General features: G+C 40.4%; 1 protein-coding gene across 4 annotated transcripts in view; it reads left to right on the top strand.

Moving 5' to 3' along the window:
* Positions 1 to 18,663, top strand: part of LOC127368117 (A-kinase anchor protein 7) — a 42,942-nt gene extending 24,279 nt beyond the window's left edge. For 3 of the 4 annotated variants that reach the window (XM_051408588.1, XM_051408589.1, XM_051408591.1), the window contains exons 10-11: positions 10,819 to 10,854; positions 15,313 to 18,663. In XM_051408588.1, coding sequence (XP_051264548.1) covers positions 10,819 to 10,854; positions 15,313 to 15,533 — 257 coding nt within the window. In that variant the 3' untranslated portion in view covers positions 15,534 to 18,663. The remainder of the gene's footprint in view (positions 1 to 10,818; positions 10,855 to 15,312) is intronic. The other variant, XM_051408590.1, reaches the window with a different exon arrangement.
* The last annotated feature ends 2,676 nt before the right edge of the window (positions 18,664 to 21,339 follow it).

Here is a 21,339-nt window from a genome sequence, read left to right as displayed (position 1 = left end):
TGACCATGCAAGTCTCTTTGTGTGCACTCTAGTATTATGTATGTGTATGTATTAGTCATATTCCAGCTGTATAATTAATCTCTCATTGCTTAGTGGCTCTGTCTGGCTTATGATTTATGAGCTCCTGCAACAAGATGAAATAATTGCCTTGTTAATAGTTACTCATGTGTCTTCTTACAGTCCTCTTACTGCAAATATCAACTCTCAGTAGTTAATTTAAAGTATTTTATGTTCTTAAACCTTGGACTGGTTAGATCTGACTAAGACCTCCAGGCATTAAACACTTAAAGGTGCTCTTAGGAGTTTTCTTAAAAACAAACTAAAAGTGTGTTTACTTTCAGTGTTTTTCACCAGAACACATTGTGTGTATTCTTGAGGTCTAACAAACCCTCATAAAACATTTGCAAAGCCAATTTAAAAAAAAATATTTCAAACCATGCATTGTTTACATCTATGTTTGCTAGCTTGTGGTTTTCTTCTTCTTCGCTGCCTTTATTGATGCATCGCTGGCTCCAGCTGTCGATCTGCAGAGTAACATGAGGTGGCAGGTTGTGTACTGTGTCTACGTGTACATCCTTGTGTGCACGCTACAAACAAAACAGGGGATTCACTCAAATTTGTTACTCCATAGCGCCACTAGTGGTCATAAAACTCCACAGGATACCTTTAAATCATACTCAGTGTTCTTTTAATGAAGAATTATTAATGGAGAACTAAACAGAGGAAGGTGCAAAGTAACTTGATGCAGTGTTAGTGTCCTCAGTCTGACAGTATGATAAAGTAGTCATTTCTTTATTTGTGATGATTTATTAGTGGCATACTTTTGTGTATGTGCTGAGTACCCCTTCCACTTTCTTTATTAGTTCTTACTGTGTTCCATCAGCATTTACGCAGAATGGCCCCAAAGCTTTAAGATTCCCTCCAGACATGTTTTAAATTATATAGAAATAATTTGCCTTTTAATAATAATTTTTGTCTGATATGGTTTTTACACAAAAACATTAAATTTCTGTATTAAAATGTTTAAAATTACATCTGTTACTTCTGTATCATTGGACAATTGATAATCTATGAGTGTGCATATATTGTTCATTTCATAAGTTTAACTGCTGGACACAAGATGTCTCCTGCGTCAGTAAAAAGTCTTCTTCTCAGTGTATGTGCACTGGAAGAGCTTCACACACATCACACCATGCTTGGGTAAGTCCCATATTGAACAATGATTGGCTCTCAAACTGGTTGTGATGTCACAAAATCCTGCTCTAGGAAGAGGTTTTAAATTGAATAACTGATTTAAAGTGAGTACAGAGAAACTTTCCTCCTTCAACAGATGAGTGTGCAAACAGTCTTTGGATGTCAGAAGCTACGCATACATCATTCTTGTCATTGAAGCTCACACATCCAAGTGAAGTAGCAATGAGTGGAGAGGGACTTTAAAATGACTTATAAACAACTCCTTCTGGATTATCATACCACTTTCCTTTTGTACATAACCATGTGGCACAGATTAGCTAGATATCGCCACATCTCTACAACCACAACCTTTACTGGATGTGTTTTGTTTGATGTTATCTAACACGTGTTGTTACACAACATCAGCGGTCAGTTTAAGGAAGATTAAAACGGATAAATAAAGGAGCAAAGTAAAGGCGTACAAGATGACAGTGATAGCGATAGTGGAGACCGTCTGCTCTGCTTCGGCTCATATGAAATGAAATGAGCTCCTCAGGATAATTACTGATGCAGCTTGCGGTTTGATTACAGCTTTAAGCAGCGAGTTCTCTCTCATTGTTCTGCAGAAGCCGTAGTGGGGGTTAATTTGGGTTTTGGATGAATGTACAATTCAGTTTTGGTGCTAGTACATGTTGATTGACTCGAACACTGTTATTACTTACTTACTACTCTGATATTATTGTTAAAAGATACACAGCCTCGTTCGAGAAGATGATTATCTTCACATCCATAAGTGCAAGTTAGTTATCCTGTTATTACTCTCAGACTGACATGGTGAGTGTGGTATGGATTAGCTATGTGAGAAGGAAGGATTCAGTGGGTAGAGATAGAAAACTAGAGTTTCCGCTGTACTGTCTGCTGGAGTAAATTGGATTTGTTATTTGTTTGTCCCAGTTTTCATTCTAGCAAATTCTAGAAATTGAAATTGATCTTATTTAGATACTTGAACCAATAGAAAATCTGCCCCTCGTGCAACTACCAGGAAACCGTTTTTGTTTTTAATTCAAACAAGCAAACTACAACTACAAATTTTAGTTTATGTATTTTATGTAAAATATATATTTTTTGCTGTTAATTAAAGGTAGAAATGTACAGTAATTTCACATTATCACTGCTGCTAACCTGTTAGTTGGATTAATGATTAAACGGGGATACAAGGTAATAAGATCAGCCAATGATTTGTGGCAGGTACACTGTGTGTTTATGTATATAACATCTTGATCATGCTGTCATAAATGGAGACTTTGACACTGGCTTAAATGGTGATTCTGAAGGAAAAAAAAGGTTGTGTGTGTGTGTGCGTGCATGTGTGCTCTTTTATTACTGTAAAGAAATATTAAACTGGCCTGCCTGTACACATTTTACTGTGTGCCCTCTCTTCCTGCTCCTCTCTGTTTCTCTTCCTCCCTCCTGTGTTTTCTCTCTCTCTCTCTCTCTCTCTCTCTCTCTCTCTCTCTCTCTCTCCCTCTCTCCCCCCTGCTTGCAGCTGCATTGCTATAAACAGTCGAGCCACTGTGCCCTACTTCTGAGTGGAGAGAGATGGAGGGAGAAGGGGGGAAAGAGTGATGCGGGGAATGAACACTAATGAGGGGAAAAGAAGGGATGAAGAATTGGTGATACTGAGAAAAGGGGGGGGGAGGAGAGGGAGGCAGACTAAAAGGGGGAGTTTGTGTGTAGGTCAGATGCTACCCCTGTGATATGGTGACAATCACCCTCGTGAGCACAGCAAGACACGTGTGTGTGTGTGTGTGTGTGTGTGTGTGTGTGTGTGTGTGTGTGTGTGTGTGTGTGTGTGTGTGTGTGTGTGTGTGTGTGTGTGTGTGTGTGTGTGTGTGTGTGTGTGTGTGTGTGTGTGTGTGTGTGTGTGTGTGTGTGTGTGTGTGTGTGTGTGCCTGTGTGTGTATTCAACCATGACCAATATGACAAGGTGTCACACAGTGGTGTTTACTCTCTCTGCAGGTGGAAAAACACACTGTACCTCTCACAAGTACTTGATATGCACACACACTTTCTTCATATGAATCCCATTTAACTGATATTTTAAGAAATATACGCAATTATAGAGTCAAGAAAAGGGAGACATTCCTTCTTGTATTACAGAAATTTATTTTTTCCATTTGTAATTGTGTTCTCTCTCAATGCTGCATAAACCGCTCAACTTTGACTATAAAGTGGAAAGTATTGAAGGGAATACTTCTTTTCCTTGTGCAAAATGTCAAGTACAACTCATGACCACTGAGTAATGATTTTAATTTATCACGCTGCTATAGCACCACGTTGATGAAATCCACCACTTGTGCACTTGATTTGTGCACATGGCGTCTAAATTTAGTCACTAATACAAAAGTTGCGGCTAGACAGTTCTAGGAAAACGGTACAGAATATCAAAAACTAAATATTTCAACTAGTTGAAGACGGCTGAAGTCAAGTACCGGTAGTGTGGGTAGGTAGTGTGTTGTACTGAGGAATTTTGTTTCTCATGTAGGGAGTAGTAGTTCATTAGAAATTAATCTGTGGATTATTTTTTTTGATTACTCTATAAAATGTTCATCACAGGTTCTGAAATCTAAAAATAAAAAGGTCTTAAGGATATCTTGTCTTGTCCAACCAACAAAATAAACCCCAAAAAATTCAATTAAAAAAAAAGCTGAGGCCAGAAAATGTTTTGCTTCAGTAAGCATGTGTAATGTTAACCACATTTTTCTTCTGATTGGCTAATTGATTAATAGAAGAATTGTTTCAGCTCTTTTCTTTTAACGGTTGAGTAAAAGAAAAACATAAAGCGCTGTATAAAATAAACCACATGGACGTGTGATCTGCATCACAATCTAATCAGTTTAAATTTAATTGAAATATGTTTCTTTCTGAGATTAGTTGCCAACTATCAGACAAATAAAGACTTAATACATTATAATTATTCTGTTCCATCCTAAAGCTGCGTAAACAGTCCAGTCACTAAATTGTGCTGTAATGAGCTGTTGTCTCCTCACTCCCTCGCTGCTGCTCTTTTAGAGGTCTTGATTGTTTACGCTACTTCACTCCTCACATTTTCTCATTCGGTGGGTTCACAGTCGACTGAGCAGATTTTAAACACTTTCCTTTGAATAACGTTGTGCTAATGCACAGAGATAGTGTGCCACGTTGCTCTTTGAGACCTTTTTAAACAAATATGCAACCAACAGTCCGCTCCTTTCATAGCATTGGTTTGTACTTTATTCAGTCTTAACATGATGCATTTTCCCCCTCTAATAACCCCTCGTAGAGTGACACAGCTTGCTAGGAATAAGCCTGAATGAAGGGTAGCTTGGCCTCTGGTTGGCCACTGCATTGGCTGTTCACCTGCATTAACAGTGTAGCAACAGAAGACAAATGACCTTGTTCAGGCGGGAAGAATGTTTTGCTTTTAGCTGTCAAGGTTTGCACAACTGTGGTATCGCCATATGAAAATTGTTACAAAAATCAGCTACGTATTAGTTAGAGGCTCACAAATGCACACAGACGAGAGAGCGATGCACAAAGGAAGGGCGTGCTGCTATGGGTGAGACCACATGTGAGGAAGAAGGGGAGAACAGGGAGGTGGGAGCAGAGCGAGAGGAGGAGATGCATGCAGCATTGCTTAATTCATTCTTTTATTTTGTCCCATTCAATCCTCTCTGCCAAGTTTTCTTTTTTCATTCCGGTCCCTCTCTGTGTTAATTCTCTCTCGTTCCAGTACCACGAAGTCTCCTTTTCTAAGAAATGTAAAAACACTGAAATATTTACATGCTTTGCGTTTGTCTGTGTGCGTTTTGTCTGTGTGAGTCTGACAGCCGACTACAGCTCAGTGAGCTGGGTCACTGAGCAGGAAAAAGCCAAAGCCTGAATATTGACGGACTGCTTTCAGTCCCAAGTTGGGGTCCTGACACCGAGGACGGAAACACAGCGTTGTTTAAATAACGCCACACATGCCCTGACGCTTGGCCAGTGGTTATAAGGCACTGAGGTTTTATTATGTGTAGACGAATGGAAACAGCTCTGTGTCTGCTGGTGCAATCAATTCATTCACTTCTTTCGATGCTTCGTCTCCCCAAGGTCTGACAAGATCACAGCCGGCGTCTCTGTTCGAGCTAGACATGTTTCAGACACAGCTAGTGTTCTTTAAAGAGGTGTCTAGCACACAATAAAGCTGTAGTAGGTAGCCTTTATGTATTTAGGTAATAAGAATAAGCCAGTTGGGTGCCTTAGAACAGGCGTGGACGCAGGGGAGATGCTAAAGGGGGGAAAGGCATGTGATTCCTTGTGTTGCTTTGATTTTCTGAAATGATTAAGAAATGAGCCCCCTACAGAAACCACGCTATATCACATTTAGTCACAGTGGGGCTGTGCTGAGCTGATAGAGCCAAGTCCTGCCTTGTTATGCTTTTGTAAGTTAGCTAACAGACTAGGCTGTGATCCTTTTGTGTTGTGACACCAGGCTAGAGGACCAAAAGATGTCAAATCAAAGCATATTATGGTTTTTAGGCTACTGTCCTTCACACTAGAACGGCCCGGGCTGTTTATTTGATCTACGGTCAAGCAGTATTAACAGGCGACACATCTGTCCAGCAGCTGCACGGCTTTAATGTCTGCGTCCACTGTCAGACCCCTGAGCAAAATGTCAAAGGGATCTTGTGCCACAGTTGTTTCTTTAATTAAAAGAAGCAGCGCTCAAACTGCTGTAGCTGCGTGGCTCTGTGCATCGAAATGTTGGTCGATCGCCACTTTGATCCAGACTGAAATATCCCAACTTATTATTTTATGGGTTGCCTTGAAATTTTGTGCAGTCAGTCATGATCCCCAGAGGATGAATCCTTTCATCTCCTGTGATCCCCTGATGTTTTCCTTTTTGCTCCGCCACACAAAACTGTGGTTTATGACCGAATTTTGCAAAATTGCCTCCCATCTGCTTCAGCTGTACTTTGTCTTTTGTGCTAATTAGCAAATGTTAGTGTGCTACGGGCTAAACTAAGATGGTGAATATATTCGTTATACCTGCTAAACGTCACGTCATTATGAGCATGTTAGCATTTAGCTCAAAGCACCACTATGGCTAAGTACAGCCGCACAGGAGCAGCTAGTATAGCATGTGTGTGTCATCATGTTCAGGTCAAAAAAACCAACCAGCAATTTTCATTATTTCCAAATCAGTTTACTCAGTCAGTATTACATGAAGGCGCGCTGTCAGGTAGCGTATCGCCTTCTTCTGCTGTTTCACATCCGGCCTCCGTCCCTCCTTAAGTCATCGTCATCCTCCTCATATCACTTTGAAGGCATGAGTGTGAAAAAAGAGTTTTGATGGTGTTTACCGTCTCGGTGGAGGAATTCATCAGCCGTGAAATTGTCGATCAGTGCACTGGTGGAGAGGAACAGACTCTCACACTTCTGGGCATCAACACCCTGCATCCCATTGTTCTGGCACATGGGAGAGATTGTCACAAATGTAATTATCATCCTCTGTTGTAGAATTCAAAAAACGCAGGCAAATTAGGCCACACGATGAGTCCATTACAGAGCTCCGAGTAGCTTGTTTTTTTTCTGTAAATATTTTTTAATAAGCATTACTAGAGTTCAGTGCAGTTATGGCTTTTGTGCCTTGCTCAGTGGCCATTTAAGTACAGTGGGCCCTGTAGGTCTATAAACTGTTCTCCAGTTCAGTGATGTACACGTCTGATCTCCAGGGGGTATGTTTCTTTTTGGTAAGGTAATGTTTATTCATAATAATCCATAAATAGCTTATCCTCAGTAAGTCCGTAACCTGAACACGAGTTACCTAGAATACAGTGTGAATAGAAATGTGTTGAGCAGGGCTGCAGTCAGTACAGTAGCTCGTGTCTGAGAGAGTCTCTGGTATTTCCTCAGGAAACCGCTCCACCATCAGTCCTCTTTACCCCCCAGCCGCACAGCTTCAATATACCCCCACTGTCCTCGTCTCTCATTTCTCTTTCAAGGTCTGCTCTTCCTCGTTTCTCCTCCTCTTCCTCCTCAACCGTCCCTCTCTGTCCTTGAATGCACCCTCTCCCTTCTTTCTTTTTTTTCCTCCCTCTTCTGTCTCATTTTTCTGCTTCAAACCTCCGTTAGGGATCTCTTCACATTGCGGAAATACACCCTCCTCTTGCTCACATCACACACTGCACTGTAGTCTTCCTCCACCTCTTTCTCCCCCTTTTCCCCCCCAAATTCTCCTCCTACTCCTTTCTCCTTGTCCTCCTCCTCCTCCTCTTCATCTGCCTATTGCGCTCTCTCTCATGCTTTATCCTCTTCCTCTTACCAGATACGCTGTATTAATTCTCTGTCTAAAGCCCTGATAGAGCGTTCAGGAAATCAGTTCATTTGGAGTAAGAAGAAATTAGCCATAGCAGCAGATTGTTAGGCTGGATGTAAACATAATCAGTTAGGCTGCTATTCCCAGTGAATCTGATTCAGGTCTTTAATGGGATTATTATGGGGACTTTCGATACTGCCCGTAGATGTGAAGTGCTTGTGTACGGGGAGCATCAACAGAGACTCTGCTGGAACTGAACATTAAAGTGCTCTCTCCATCATGGAAAGTACAAAGTTTTGAAAGCGGCTGGCTTACAATTTTGGCAGACTTGAGCAGAATGTCAGCACTGATCCAACCAGGAAGTGGACTCTATTAGTTATTGGGAGGGAAGGAGTTGCTAAAGAAGAAGATAAATAAGTGTGTAAGGGAGTTTGAAGTAATGGTGTTAAAAGGTTCTTACATGGCACAGGATAAATCACAGCAGAGCAGTGCCCAGGAGGAGAGAGCAGAGCCAAGTAAAGCAGAGCAGAGCGGTGACGCTGGGAATGAAATAAAAAAACAAAGCCGACACACAGTTGTTGTCACTTGACATTGTGCAGACTCACAGCACGCTGACAGTACAGTCACAGTCACAAACACAGCATCAGTACACCAACAACCTGTCAACCTTTCTGCCTATCTGGGTGACTTCAAAGCCCGGACACGTTAGAGACACAGACAGAGGTGTGAAAGAGGAACAAACTTAAATGCTAACATGCTCACAATCACAATGTTATGATGGTGACTTTTTAGGTAATAATAATAGTAATAATGCCAACATTTACTAATTAGCACCTAACTTATGGTGAGAATGTAATTAGTTTTGCAGGTATTTTGTCATAAATAAATAGAAAAATAAAGCATAAATACTGGACAAAGACATTTTTGTGACAGTAATAGAATAAATGTCATCCTGTGGTTCCAGCTTCTTGCAGCAATTTTCTCTTTTATATTATTGTAAATTGAATTTTCTTCTTTCTTTGAGTCTTAGTTGGACACCATGGGTTCTGAAAAATTATATTTTTTATATTTCCAACATTTTATAGACCAAACAACAAATTGATAAATTGAGTAAATATTCGGTGGATGTAACAATAAGGAAACAATATCACTAGTTGCAGCCCTAGTTAACATATTTCAGTGTGTACAAAAATGACAAACCAACTAGAGCCGTGTTGTTAGCTTGTTAGCAAAAATAAAGAGAGCAATGAAAACACAACCTGGCATGGTTTTGCTGTTGGACAGAAGACAGCATATCCTACTACTAATCTCATTTCCACAACAGGTTTAACTGGAATCTACTAATTGGCCTGGTTTGCACCATATGGGCTAAGAGATTTAGTCTGGCTCTAGACCCAGAGACTGAGTTCAATGTAATGCATACTGATAAAGAAAGGAATGCATATTATAATTTGGCAAGTTTAAATCTGTTGAATTGAAATTTCCAACTGCTTATAAATTTTAATGTTAAGGGATTTCATCTGTCTCACAACACCTGTTCCACTGTTTTTTGCTTCTCCCCAGTCTTATGTTATGGAGTATTATTTTTTTGGCTTTTATTGCCTTTATTTGATAGGACAGCTGAAGACCGACAGGAAAGGGGGGCAGAGAGAGAGAGAGAGGGGATGACACGCAGCAAAGGGCTGCAGATCGGATTCAAACCCTGGGCCGCTGCAACAAAGGACTCAGCCTCAGTACATGGGTCGCCAGCTCTACCCACTGAGCTAACCCGGCGCCCTTATGTCATGGAGTTTTGAGATGAAAAATAGATGTCAGCGCACAGAGAGACAAGAAAAGTGATATTTGAAAACAGGTCTTGAGAAATGCAAGTGAATACATTTGGGAAAAATTAGCCTGAAAGAGAGAAGCAGTGAGGCAAAGAAGAAAGAAAGTCAGATGCAGAGAAAAAAGACAAAAAGGTTGAGGGACAAGAAAAAGTCAAACAGATGTGAGAGAAGAGGACACTTAGAGTGAAGAGTGAGTGAAACCTGGCACAAAGAAAAAAACGATGGAAGTCGGTACAACCTCTTGTGTTGTTAAAAGTTGAAGTGCCTGTCTGGTTCTCATCCCGTCACCATGACAACACTGCCAGATAGAAAAAGTAGAGAGAGAGAGAGAGGAAAAAAAGGGTTGAGATAAAACAAGAGAGAGGTTTGTAAAAGTAAAGGCAGAAAGAGGTTGGAGTCAGAGTCACACAAGTGGAGGGGAGTATATGAGCTCAGCAGAGAGCACATAAGCTTTGAGAAATTGTGGATCTACTTTGTGTGTGTGTGTGTGTGTGTGTGTGTGTGTGTGTGTGTGTGTGTGTGTGTGTGTGTGTGTGTGTGTGTGTGTGTGTGTGTGTGTGTGTGTGTGTGTGTGTGTGTGTGTGTGTGTGTGTGTGTGTGTGTGTGTGTGTGTGTGTGTGTGTGTGTGTGTCAGTCACTGTTGAACATGTGTATTTGTGTGTGTGACACAGAGATAAGTTGTGTCTGTCAGCCTTGTTGTGGAATCAGTCTATCCACAGCGAGAAAGGCTTATCTGTGTGTGTGTGTGTGTGTGTGTGTGTATATATATATATATATATGTAACAGGTACAGAGGGCAGCTTTTACTGCCATCATAATCTGCCTTATTACTGCCTTTATTTTGTCCGGCCAAGATTGAACAGGCAGATAAAAACTCTTTCACACACCTCATTTAAAAGATACGGACACAGAACAGACCTTTGACAAGTCAAAGTCTGTTTATGTGGGATCAAAATCACAAGCTAATAATTTCTGGATATTCATAACAGCAGCAGAAGTAAGACAGAGGAGAGGAATGAGGGTTATACTCCATCTTAAAATCATCCAAAAGTCACCCAGTTGTTTGTTCATGTTTAGCTAACATAAGTTTAAGTCTTTTTACAGTGTAGTCTAACTATTTGTGTAAGAAATGACACTTTATTATCCGGCGTTCTCTCTCTAAAAAGTGCACACCTGGGCCCTATTTTTACACAGCAGAGCCTCGCCACTCCTGGGGAGTATTTCTTCTGAATATTTGTGCATCCGTTTTAGTCCTCACATAGCCCAGAGGTCCAAACCTAATCTTTAAAATCACAGCTGTGTAGCACCAAAAGTATCTCCCTTGTGTTAGCAGACAAACAGGCTTTTGTGTACTGTACTGCTTCATGAGTGTATGAAATCCACGAGACAGCAAAGTATCACTTGTTTTTTGTTGAATTCCTTTTTTGTGTGTGTGTGTGTGTCTTTATTTAATGTGTTGATGTTTGTGCTTACGTTGCAGATTTGGTTCAGAACCCACTCCATGCCAAACGCTCAAGTATGTGTCCCTCCTCATATCACATGTCTACAATCAGAGTCAGGAAGGCTCATTTAAAACCTAATCTACATCTGATTACAGGCTGAAATTGCATTCTGTAACGTAATCCCTCAGAACAATCACATTTGGGATGATTAATGATTACATTCGGCAACCTCCGGGTTACCGCAATTATATTGATTACAAAAGATTTGTTCAGAGATCACCTGGACCGTATGTAATCGCAGTATTATTTTTCCCAGAAACTACGAATAATCAGTTTTTATTTTTATTGACGTAATTCTATCGCCGTTGATGTGTAACTCAGCAGCCTTCTCTAATCTGCCAGCATTTCCTTTCAGCTGATATAATTTGAATGTATAATTCTATAATCATTTGCCTCATCAGTTTAAATTCAGTTACCCTAAATGAGCCAAGCTAAAGCCATCTTGTCCGGTTGAAGGAAGCAGGACAGGAAGTGATTTAGGGGACCGTTTTATGGCCTTTTATGGCCCCCCCACCTCACAGCTGTAGTTTCAATGAGCAAGGCAGTCTCTAAGGTCGTCCTTCAGTAGCTGATCAAATGCAAGGATTTAGTTACAGACATCAATACAGTATCAAATTATTTCTATTTCAGTTAGAAACTGTATCCACAGCCCTATATGTTTTGAATGCCACATCCTTACTTGCTGGTATTTGCTTTTCACATGTTTTGGTATTTGCATACAAAGATTTTAACACAGGCATTTCTCTGTGAATGCTGTAATAACGTCCTCCACCACACAGGGAGTTCAGTCTAACTAAAATGTAAATCATGCAAACAGGGTTGAGGCCTTTAGCTACTGTTTGACATGTAATGGGTGCAGCATGTGCACATACTGCTGCACTCTCATCCTTAAGGGACACTTCAGAAGACAATGGACATTCGGTGGATCTGTTTTAAATAATCAAACCTGTGTTCACTACAGTGTGTTTATTTTATAATGAAAGCTACACTTATCTTGACGGCATTCACAGATATGGAACAAAGAGACTCTACAACCACACTTGAACCAGATTGCATCTTGATGTTTGTTTTCAATATTTTCCTACAGTGGACCTCACTGGAGAGCAGAAAGCAACATCAAAATCTTTGCTAAAAGAAAATTGTTCTGTGTGATCACCAGCTGATTGGTTACACAATCATAAATAATGAGCCGCACATAGACGGTACTTATTATTATTATTTTTTTAACTTTGAGAGATGCATGCTGGGTCCACGTCGCCAATTGCATCTGGTCAGGCTCGCATTGTGATCAGATCTCAGCAGCGTGACCACAAGTAACCTGCAGCCGCCTCTTTCTGCTACCTGAAGGTTCCAGGCAATAGCTACAAATGGTAGCAGCGGCTAGCAAGTCTTCCCTTGCAAAAAGTGACATAAAAACAAATAACGCCCATGCATTTAATTGCTTTCCAAGTCCAAAACCCCCACTTTGTTACTTTGCATATTTACATCCGATTACAATGTAGGCAGAATCAAGATAACGTGAATGCCATATTAATGCAAAGAGTTTTATTGGATTGTTTGTCATTATCCAGGCAATGTATCCAGATACATGTTGATACCAGTTGTAAATGGTGGCATAATTTAAATCTCCAGTTTCAGTTAACCCAGCTTAATTATAATGGCCATCAGCCTTTGGGGGTCCACATACTAGTGTCTACTGTTTACTAAGAAAGATGTGGAATAAATTCAGTCGACTGAAGTCCTGAGGGCAAAAATACCTGATCAAACAGCGGTCAGAGGTGTGAGTCACTCAAACTGACAGGGTGACTGCAGGTAATCAAATCGCATCTCAGTACAACAGCAGCTGGGCTTCTCAGAGAGCACAGCTCAATAAAACATGAGTTAGAGGTACAACAACACAACATCATGTTAGGTTCAAATCAATTTAGCGAAAAATAAGGCTGAGGCTGATGTGAGAGCATAGTGGGACCATAATTGGGTGAGTAATGCGCACATATGCCGGCTGGTATGACAAATCCTGGTTTCTGTTTGGCAGGCTGTTTGGCATAAATAACACATATTCGTCGGTACGTAATGCATGTGTCAATGGTACAAGCTGGTAATGATGGTGAAATGCTGCGGTGACATGCATGTGACTGTAATTTATTCCACTGGCCTGTATAGTATATCTCAACCCCACCTGGAGGATAAAAGGGGGGTGTATAAAATGTCCACAGCATGGATATACAAACAATCAATCATCAGTGACCGACACTTTTGTAGCAATACATCAAGCACTGAGACCCCTGCAGAGCATTTATACACCTTATTGAATTCATACCTAGCAGTAGCTTACAGGTGCATTTGCCAAACAGTCAATGATACTGTGTCTTAAAGGTGCCCTATGGACATCGCTCTTAAAGAAATTAATAAACAAAACTAGGTCCCACAAATAAAAATAAAAAACTGCTCCATAGTGGTACAAGTGGTTAAAAACTCCTCAGGGCACCTTTAAAAAAAGTATTTAAGATTATTTAACATAAATTGTAACACTAAGTTGGTAAGAAAACTACTACAGAATAGAAAAAATGACACATTAGGGGCCAATTAGACAGAGACGCATTGCTACAGTCGCAGGCAGCTCAAATAATGTTCGAAACATGCACCTCTGGAGCAGGGATGTGTGTGCAATCGGTCAATCCAATATGATCAACGGGGGGAAAAAATGGATTCAAGGTGACAGCGAGCTATTGCCGTTGCTCTCTCTCAAAGACAAGTAACTTACATGAAACTATCACGACATGAGCTATGAATTATCCCATTCCCTCTGAAATACTCTCACATCTACCGGCATCAAAACAGGAATGAGTTTTAAAGTAGTAAAGCCCCCCTTGGCTTGATTTAATTGGCTGCCTGGGTCAAGTGTGACATTGACAAGGGCTGAAAACATGAGAATGTGTCACCTTCTCCATGTCATATAAAACCAACAGAAAAAACGAGACACGCCGTGCGAGAGAGGACGTACCATAGGAAAACAACGGTTTTGCTGGCGAGGCTTTTGTAGCGACGCAGCTCAGTGTGATCATCCGCTTACGATTTATGGATGCAAATCTGACCTCAGCAAACCTCATTCACTGTCTCACTCCTACTGTATGTCCTGTCTCTGTCTATGTTGCATAACAGTAGCACCACTGTGCTTTCAAATATAAACACCGATGGGCCCAGTGGGATTGTGCGACGTGGAATATCATCTTGGGGATTTTACTTTCAGACTTTTAGTAAATCAGATGTTGAGGGGGTTATAGTGTGCTTTTGAAGCACTGCCGACTGGATGGTTGAGTGATTTTCTATTACTCTTTCTGAATGGCTTAGTGCAGGCTGTCTATCCTATAGCCTCCCTGCCTAGCTGTCTTTCTACATGAATTATTGACTTTCTGCCCATCTTGCTTTTTTTTTTTTTTTTTGTAACTGGCTTTATGTCTGTCTGACTGCTCTGCTATGTCACTGTTTTTTAGTCTGCCATTTTGTCTGCAGCAAAAGCAGAACCACCAGTGTGGTAAAACCTTAATTAAATTAAATTAATTCTCTTTTCAATCACTCCAGGAGGCAGATTCAATTCAAAATGCATGCACAGAAGAGTCGAGAGATGGTTGTTCACCTCCTCTGTCGTTATCAACTCCGTCACATCCAATCTATTGTTGCTGGATTCTATGACAAGTGACTGTAGAGTCATTTATTATTGTCAGATTAATAGTTATTTTCATTTTGAACATACTGGAGTGAGAATGAAATCAGCCCTGGTATCATGTAATAAAACACAAAGGACAAACACCACAGAATTCCTTATAGAGTTTATGTTTTTAAATGTCAGTGTAGTTAAGGTTAAGATTTTGAATGTGTCATTCATGTCACATACAGGGGAATAGACCACCAGCTAGTGACATAAACACAGTGGGAAATCCACAGTTTGATGATAGGTTTCAAATTCAAAACGTATTTTGTTGTTACGTTATTGGAAATTGATTTGTGCATTGAAGATGCACTCAAAATGGCCCGTTGCAGCAAGTGTGTGCAAACAAGTGGGCACCAGTACTTACATAGCACAATATATATACATACATACATACATACGATTTGGAGTTTAATATCAACACTGTCTGCAAACTGTCATATACCACAATGATTCATAGTTCCAGAAACCTGTAATAATGTGTGACTTAAACCAAAATAAACGAAAGTACTTAAATAGTTTGTTCAGTATTCATCATAGAGATCATTTCCCAGAGGGATGTTACTTAATTTACTTTAAAGCTACGCTAATCAATATTTTTATATTAACAATGGAAAGAATAATGTGTAATATGATTATAAGGGAGCAATTTATACAAAAGTTTGTACATCCATGTGTTTTATGTTTGTGAGTGATAATGTTTTCTTGAATGAATATAATAGTGTATATAATGCACCTTTTATTTTATGCTTCTTCTACCCAGGTGGGCGTCGCCGGTCTGAGCCCGACGAGGCGGAGCTACTGAGGGTCAGCAGGCGACTGGTCGAGGATGCGGTCAATCGCGCCTTGCAACAGTACAAACAGGAAACACTTCAAAATGGGGGCGGGCCTAATGCCTCTGCAGTGCAGCCCCCTGGGAGCACTGAGGAAACTGCAACAAAGACGGACACTACAGCTAACTCCACTACAGACAACAGGAAGTGACATCATCGGACTGAAGTACAGAGACTGAAAAAAAAACCAGCCGCCCAGAAAACATCAGCCAGGCCTGGCTAACCAGGAGAAGAGTCAGTAAGCCCTGGGCACAAAGCCTGAACCAGCCAACCAGTCAGCCCAGTTTGCTGACTAGCTAACCCAGCTAGCCACCCACAACGGCTAGCCAGTCAAGCTAGCTACCCGCCACTACTGCCCAACTGACCTAGCTAGACACAGTGCTAGTTAAATAGATTATGTAGCTTGAGTTCAGTGCTAGGTTGACATTCCCAGTTGGCCAGCTAGCTAAGCCTGTTAGTTAACTCACTAACTCTGGTGTCCTACATCTAACAGCAAGGACATCGACCGTCACTCAGCTGTGGGTCTGCGTTTGCACGTCAAATCCAGAAAACATGCGTAAAACACTCCTCCAGAGACACACATGTCACTTTGACCTGTCACTCACAAACTGCCCTTTTTAGAATAAGATAAATCATGTTTTGTAGACCGTTTGGTTCACCTGCATTTAAAATAGGACTCAATATCCTTAATTTCACTAAGAAAAAACTCTTTAACTTCATTGTTTCAGGTGAAGAAAATGTTCTACTTTTCTTCTCGCATACGTTCCTCTTAAAAAATCAGTGCTGTCTCCATTGACAAAAGATTACTCATCTGCTCATCTTTGTGGCTGAAGAGGATATTATGTGAAAATAGCTGGTCTGACTGACGCAGTCTGAGTTGCGACTGGATTCTTCAAACCTAAGTGTGAAAAACAGTATGTTGGACTTTGTCTGTACAAGTTTTTGTCTGTGTATTATGCAGCGTGTCTGGGTTCAAAGCACTTTCAGTTCAGTTCAGCTTCAGGAAATGGATCTTTTTTAAACTTCCAGCGTTTCATTTCACTTTTTACATAAGATAGCAAACTATATTTTGGTGTATGGAAAGTGATCTGGCCCCAGCTATGCTTTAAATATTACTGTTGTATTAACCAAGTGTGTCCTGCCGATACAGCACTGAGACAATCATTGATTTAAATTCAGTTATAAGCTCTGAATTCACATTTTAAAGCAGAAACTGTAGTGATACCAGCTTTTCCAAACCCTGTCTGGACTCTTCTGTTGGGGTCCACAAACACTATGGGAGCATACAGACCGGTGTCCCTCTATCACTTTAATTTAGCTGCACTAATAGCACTAACTTACTGGGGGAATTAGCGATTAAGGATGCTAAAAAATAAAATAACACTGCTACAAAACACTACAAGTTGCCAAGCATGCATTTTACTTTTTACTTAAAGCCAAAACCCTCATTGAGTGCTTGTCTCAGTGAAAACTACCTAATTTTGATGTGATAGGCAATTATTATTATTATTATTATTATTATTATTATTATTATTATTATTATTATACACAGGCATTCATTTCATAACTCAGCTTCCTGCCTGATCATATATATGTCATTATTTTCTGTTCACATACTTTGTTATTTTTGTGAAATAATTTTGAAGCAGCATCAGAGCGCACAGATGATTTATTTTGTGTTTGTCCTTTTAATCCATTTATTAATGTCTGGGATGAAGTCTATAAACAGGCTATTTGAGGCACAGTGTTTATTGGAAGTATTTATGCTGATCTGGGGAGTTTTTATTCTGTATTACTGTGCATGTAAGAGCAGTTACTCAGATGCTGATGTCGGGGAGGTTAACTCAGACAATCGCTGCTGTCAGCTGAAAACCCTCCAGCTCTTAATTTAAGTGTCTTCCATCCATTTTGTTTCTGTTGAACTTGAATTTGGCCTTTCGTGCTCTGAATTCGACCCCACGGCTCATGAAATCCAGTCAGAAACACACCGTGTGTCTCACAGTGTGAAAACTTGACTTCCTGTAGACGAGGTTTTCGACTGACAGCAAGATGATGATGATACAGCTACGATAAAGGCACACTCTCTGGCCATAAATTTGTTATTTTATCCTTTTTATCTATTATTTATCATGCTTTGCTGTTGCGGCAGAATAGCTTCCCTGTTAGAGAAATTGATTTAATGTGAAAAAAATGAAGAGATTTGATTTAGAAATTATAAAAGAGCTTTCTGTTTGCATTCAAAGGTGAAAAAAGCACAAAATTCAGAATTTGTTGTTTTAATTGTCTTTTGGTTTAACTTTTTAAAGAGCAGGTAAATATATACTGTTGAATCAAATCACCTCTGTTCAAAGTGGCCTTAAGTCACTACAACAAATTGATGTGTTTTTGTTTTTCTGTTTTTCTGTAAGTGCTTAAGGTGACAATACATAGCTAACATTTATAGCCAATTCATTTTTACTGTGAGATTTGCCAAAAGTCTCTGAAATGGAAAAGCCTGTGGCTACAGAGTGGGATTCTTGAGTTGAAATGTCCAAATCGTCCACCGTTAAAACACAATTCAAGTTATTTCTGTTATAAGGTTGAATCAGTTCCTGTTTACGTGAACACAGACAACCAGAGACTCAGTTTGCCGACTCAGATTTTTCAGCCCTACGAGGTTTATTTTCCCTTCAGTGCTAACAGGTGTGAGCTGGAAAATGTGCTCTCATCCCTGTGAAATCCACTTAAGTCCTGTCGCTGTGGGCTCATTGAAACGTCGATAACAAAGGTGAATTCTGTCTTAAGGTGGACTTTGAACGTTTTCGTTTTGATCTTTTATTGTCACCGGATCCTTAATCTCCTTAAAATCCCCTTTAATACACAAGTTGTCCTGTTGGCCTGTATGGTTAGTCTGTTCATCTGTCTCTGAGTGAGTGAGTGAGTGAGTGAGTGAGTGAGTGAGTGAGTGAGTGAGTGAGTGAGTGAGTGAGTGAGTGAGTGAGTGAGTGAGTGAGTGAGTGAGTGAGTGAGTGAGTGAGTGAGTGAGTGAGTGAGTGAGTGAGTGAGTACACACGTGACTGTAGGATGTTTGATCAGTGGTTCCCCAGAGAAATTCTTGTCTCTATCAATCATGGCAACTCGGAGCTGTGTGCGTGAACGTCTGTACAAATGTGTCTCTCTCTGTTTGTCCGTCCATTTGTCCGTGTGTATGTTGGACTCTGCGGGTGTGTTGTTTGTACTGTGTTGTATATATTGTTCTGCCATATTTGAACAATAAAACAGGATATGAGATTCAAAAGCAATATCCTTCTCCTCTTCTCCTGATTTCAGTGTGTGTGCACGTGCAGGTCCACAGCAGTGACTATGTGTGTGTGTGTGTGTGTGTGTACCTGCAGTATGTTTACATCGAGACAGAAATCATTTCAAGGTTGCCATACATTGCAAAATGAATGTGTTGCCTCCAAAGGTCTTCTGAGGCAGTTTGGTGTTATTGTGGATTTCTGTGGAAACATTTGTTTCCTAAATGGAATAGGGGGAAATAGCAGGTAGTAAATTCACCAGGAAGTATTTAAAAAACAAATTGTCCTCCAAAAATTAACTGTTTTATAAGCAAACCTTTTAAAGTGGCTCTTAACTTCAACACTTAGCCACAAAGTACAGTACTTTAGAGAATCTATAACAAAACAGAGAAATGAAGGAACTTTTTTTAATGGTTTTCGAGAATGGAAAACCCACTGCTACCCACTTTATCGTGCTTTCCAGCATATTTGCATTATTGCCAAATGGTGCATGCCTTTTGTATTTTAGTCATATTGAACTTTAAATGTTTTCCAACAGACGTACAGGCTCTTCACCCCTTATTTTACCTGATTAGACCCCCTCAGGACCATGCAGGCCTCTACAAGCTGTGCTTGATTTATATCTCACTCGTCCATCAGTTAACAAATCTAATTTCCCTCAATCAAAGAGAGAGAGAGAGAGCCTTCACTGGGAACAGACTTTTATTTCTAATTGGTTAATGCAAACTCAACACTTCTTCTACGTCTACCCTTTTAATGTGAAGTATCTGCAGGTTATACTGACATTTACATTAATAGAGAAAATAGCAACATGTGAATGGCTGGAAGTAACTGGTGAATTAAACTAATGTTTCTGCTGAAAAAAGAAGCTCTGAGTGGTGACGTGATGACATGACTCTGCTTACTGCTGTGGTAGGTTACAGGTAATTCCACCGCCCTCAAGGTATTTTTACACACGTTGCCTGATTAGACCTCTTCACTGTCTCTGTTTGACGCCTCCCTCACTCTCCTGTTGTCTTTGCTGCACGTTAGGGTGGGGACAAACCACTCCTTTATCATTCTTACTGGTACTTGGGAGTCATGTGACCTTGTCTGGTGACAAAAAGAAAAACACATGTGAAGGACGTGTCAGCTGAATTTTCCCCTGTGGGTAATTGGCTTCACATGAAAACAAGGTCAGTGTCATATGAAGCTCCCCACACAGAGAGCATCGTCGCTGGTAGGAGGTGAGTTAGTGATCCTGGTGCAGTGCGTGCCGTCTGCAGGCAATGTCATGACTCCTAAAAGCCAGCAGGAGGCAGATAGGTGGACAGTGAGTGATAAATGGGTGAATGATTTGATTTTTTTATTTTTATTTTTTTTGGATCAATGAGCTGTTTCACATCTAAAGATTAAAACACAACAAACATATGGAGAGAAGTGATGCTGAGTGTCAGGCGAGCAGCAAGAACCGGAGCCAATATCATCGACATTCAGCGTAATGAGACATTTGACAAACAATAATGACCTTCCTCTTCCTCCTGCTGACATTTAGGAGGTCTAAAGCAGAAGTGACGAAGGCAGCCTCCTCATACCTGTTACACGAGCAGCAGCACTGACACGGGAATGATGGAAAATAAGCACAGCACACACTTGGAAGTGAGGGGCACGGTGTTGTTGTTTTTGTATCTTTCCATGAGCTTTTCATTCACAGTATCAAGATCACCTTTTGAAGAAAAGAATAATAATAACGGGGTCATAAGGGTGTTATCAACGCGAATCCCCTGCGATCTCCTTTATTTCACAGCTTCCCTCATAATGTGAGAATCAGTTGAATCACATAGAGTAATGCCGCACAGCTGATACTGTGATTTAGTCACGGGCTGACCTGTGTGTGATATTGAGCCGTGGGTGCAGATTCAGCGTGATTCATCAGAACTTGTAGATAATTAACAGCCTGCCAACTGTGACTGTCAAAGGCATCGTGATTTAAGTACGGACTAGACTGAGGTCAAATATTGAATCACCTGTCCAACATGATCGAAATAATCTCGAGGGAAAAGACTGATGTCCTCTTGGAATTTGCTCTCCAGCCGTCGCCCATTTACAGCCCTCTCTGAGTCACATCTCTCGTTCTGCTGTCACATGGTAGAGTTGGCAGATATGAGATTTCAACCATAAAAGTTATGTAAGTGGAGGCTACACTCCACTTGGATAGCTCAGGGTGTCTCCTCCGCCTCACAGATTCTGGCATCATCTAGTAGAAATATCTGCATTTGACTGTAGGAGGTTTTGCTTCCATCAGTGTGTCTCTTATATATCCCAAAAACTGTACCGAGATTGAGGGCTAGAAACAATTGATTCGATACAGATGATCCAAATCTGTGAATTTACACCAATGGTTGAAATTCATCTCATCAATCGGAGACATTATCCCAACTCTAGAAATATGTTTACAGGTCTAATAAAGCATTCCAATTTCCTCACATAATGTGTTTTTTGAATATGACTTCTGAAATTACTTTTTGGGTTGTTCATTTTATGGTTGATACTGCACCTACTTTGCTGTAAAATATGAATTTGTCGCTGCACGAAACATCAATTATAGAGCGTCTTATGTGAGTTATGCCTGCTGTGTCTCATCGTAAATGGAAATCATTAATATGACTTGTGCTGAATATTCATAAAGCCTGTGGTTTG

The sequence above is a fragment of the Dicentrarchus labrax genome, unplaced genomic scaffold (assembly GCF_905237075.1).
Source record: "Dicentrarchus labrax unplaced genomic scaffold, dlabrax2021, whole genome shotgun sequence".
In the NCBI taxonomy this organism is placed as follows: Eukaryota; Metazoa; Chordata; class Actinopteri; family Moronidae; genus Dicentrarchus; species Dicentrarchus labrax.
The sequence above is the reverse complement of the archived record's forward strand: the minus strand, read 5'-3'. Positions and strand labels throughout refer to the sequence as shown.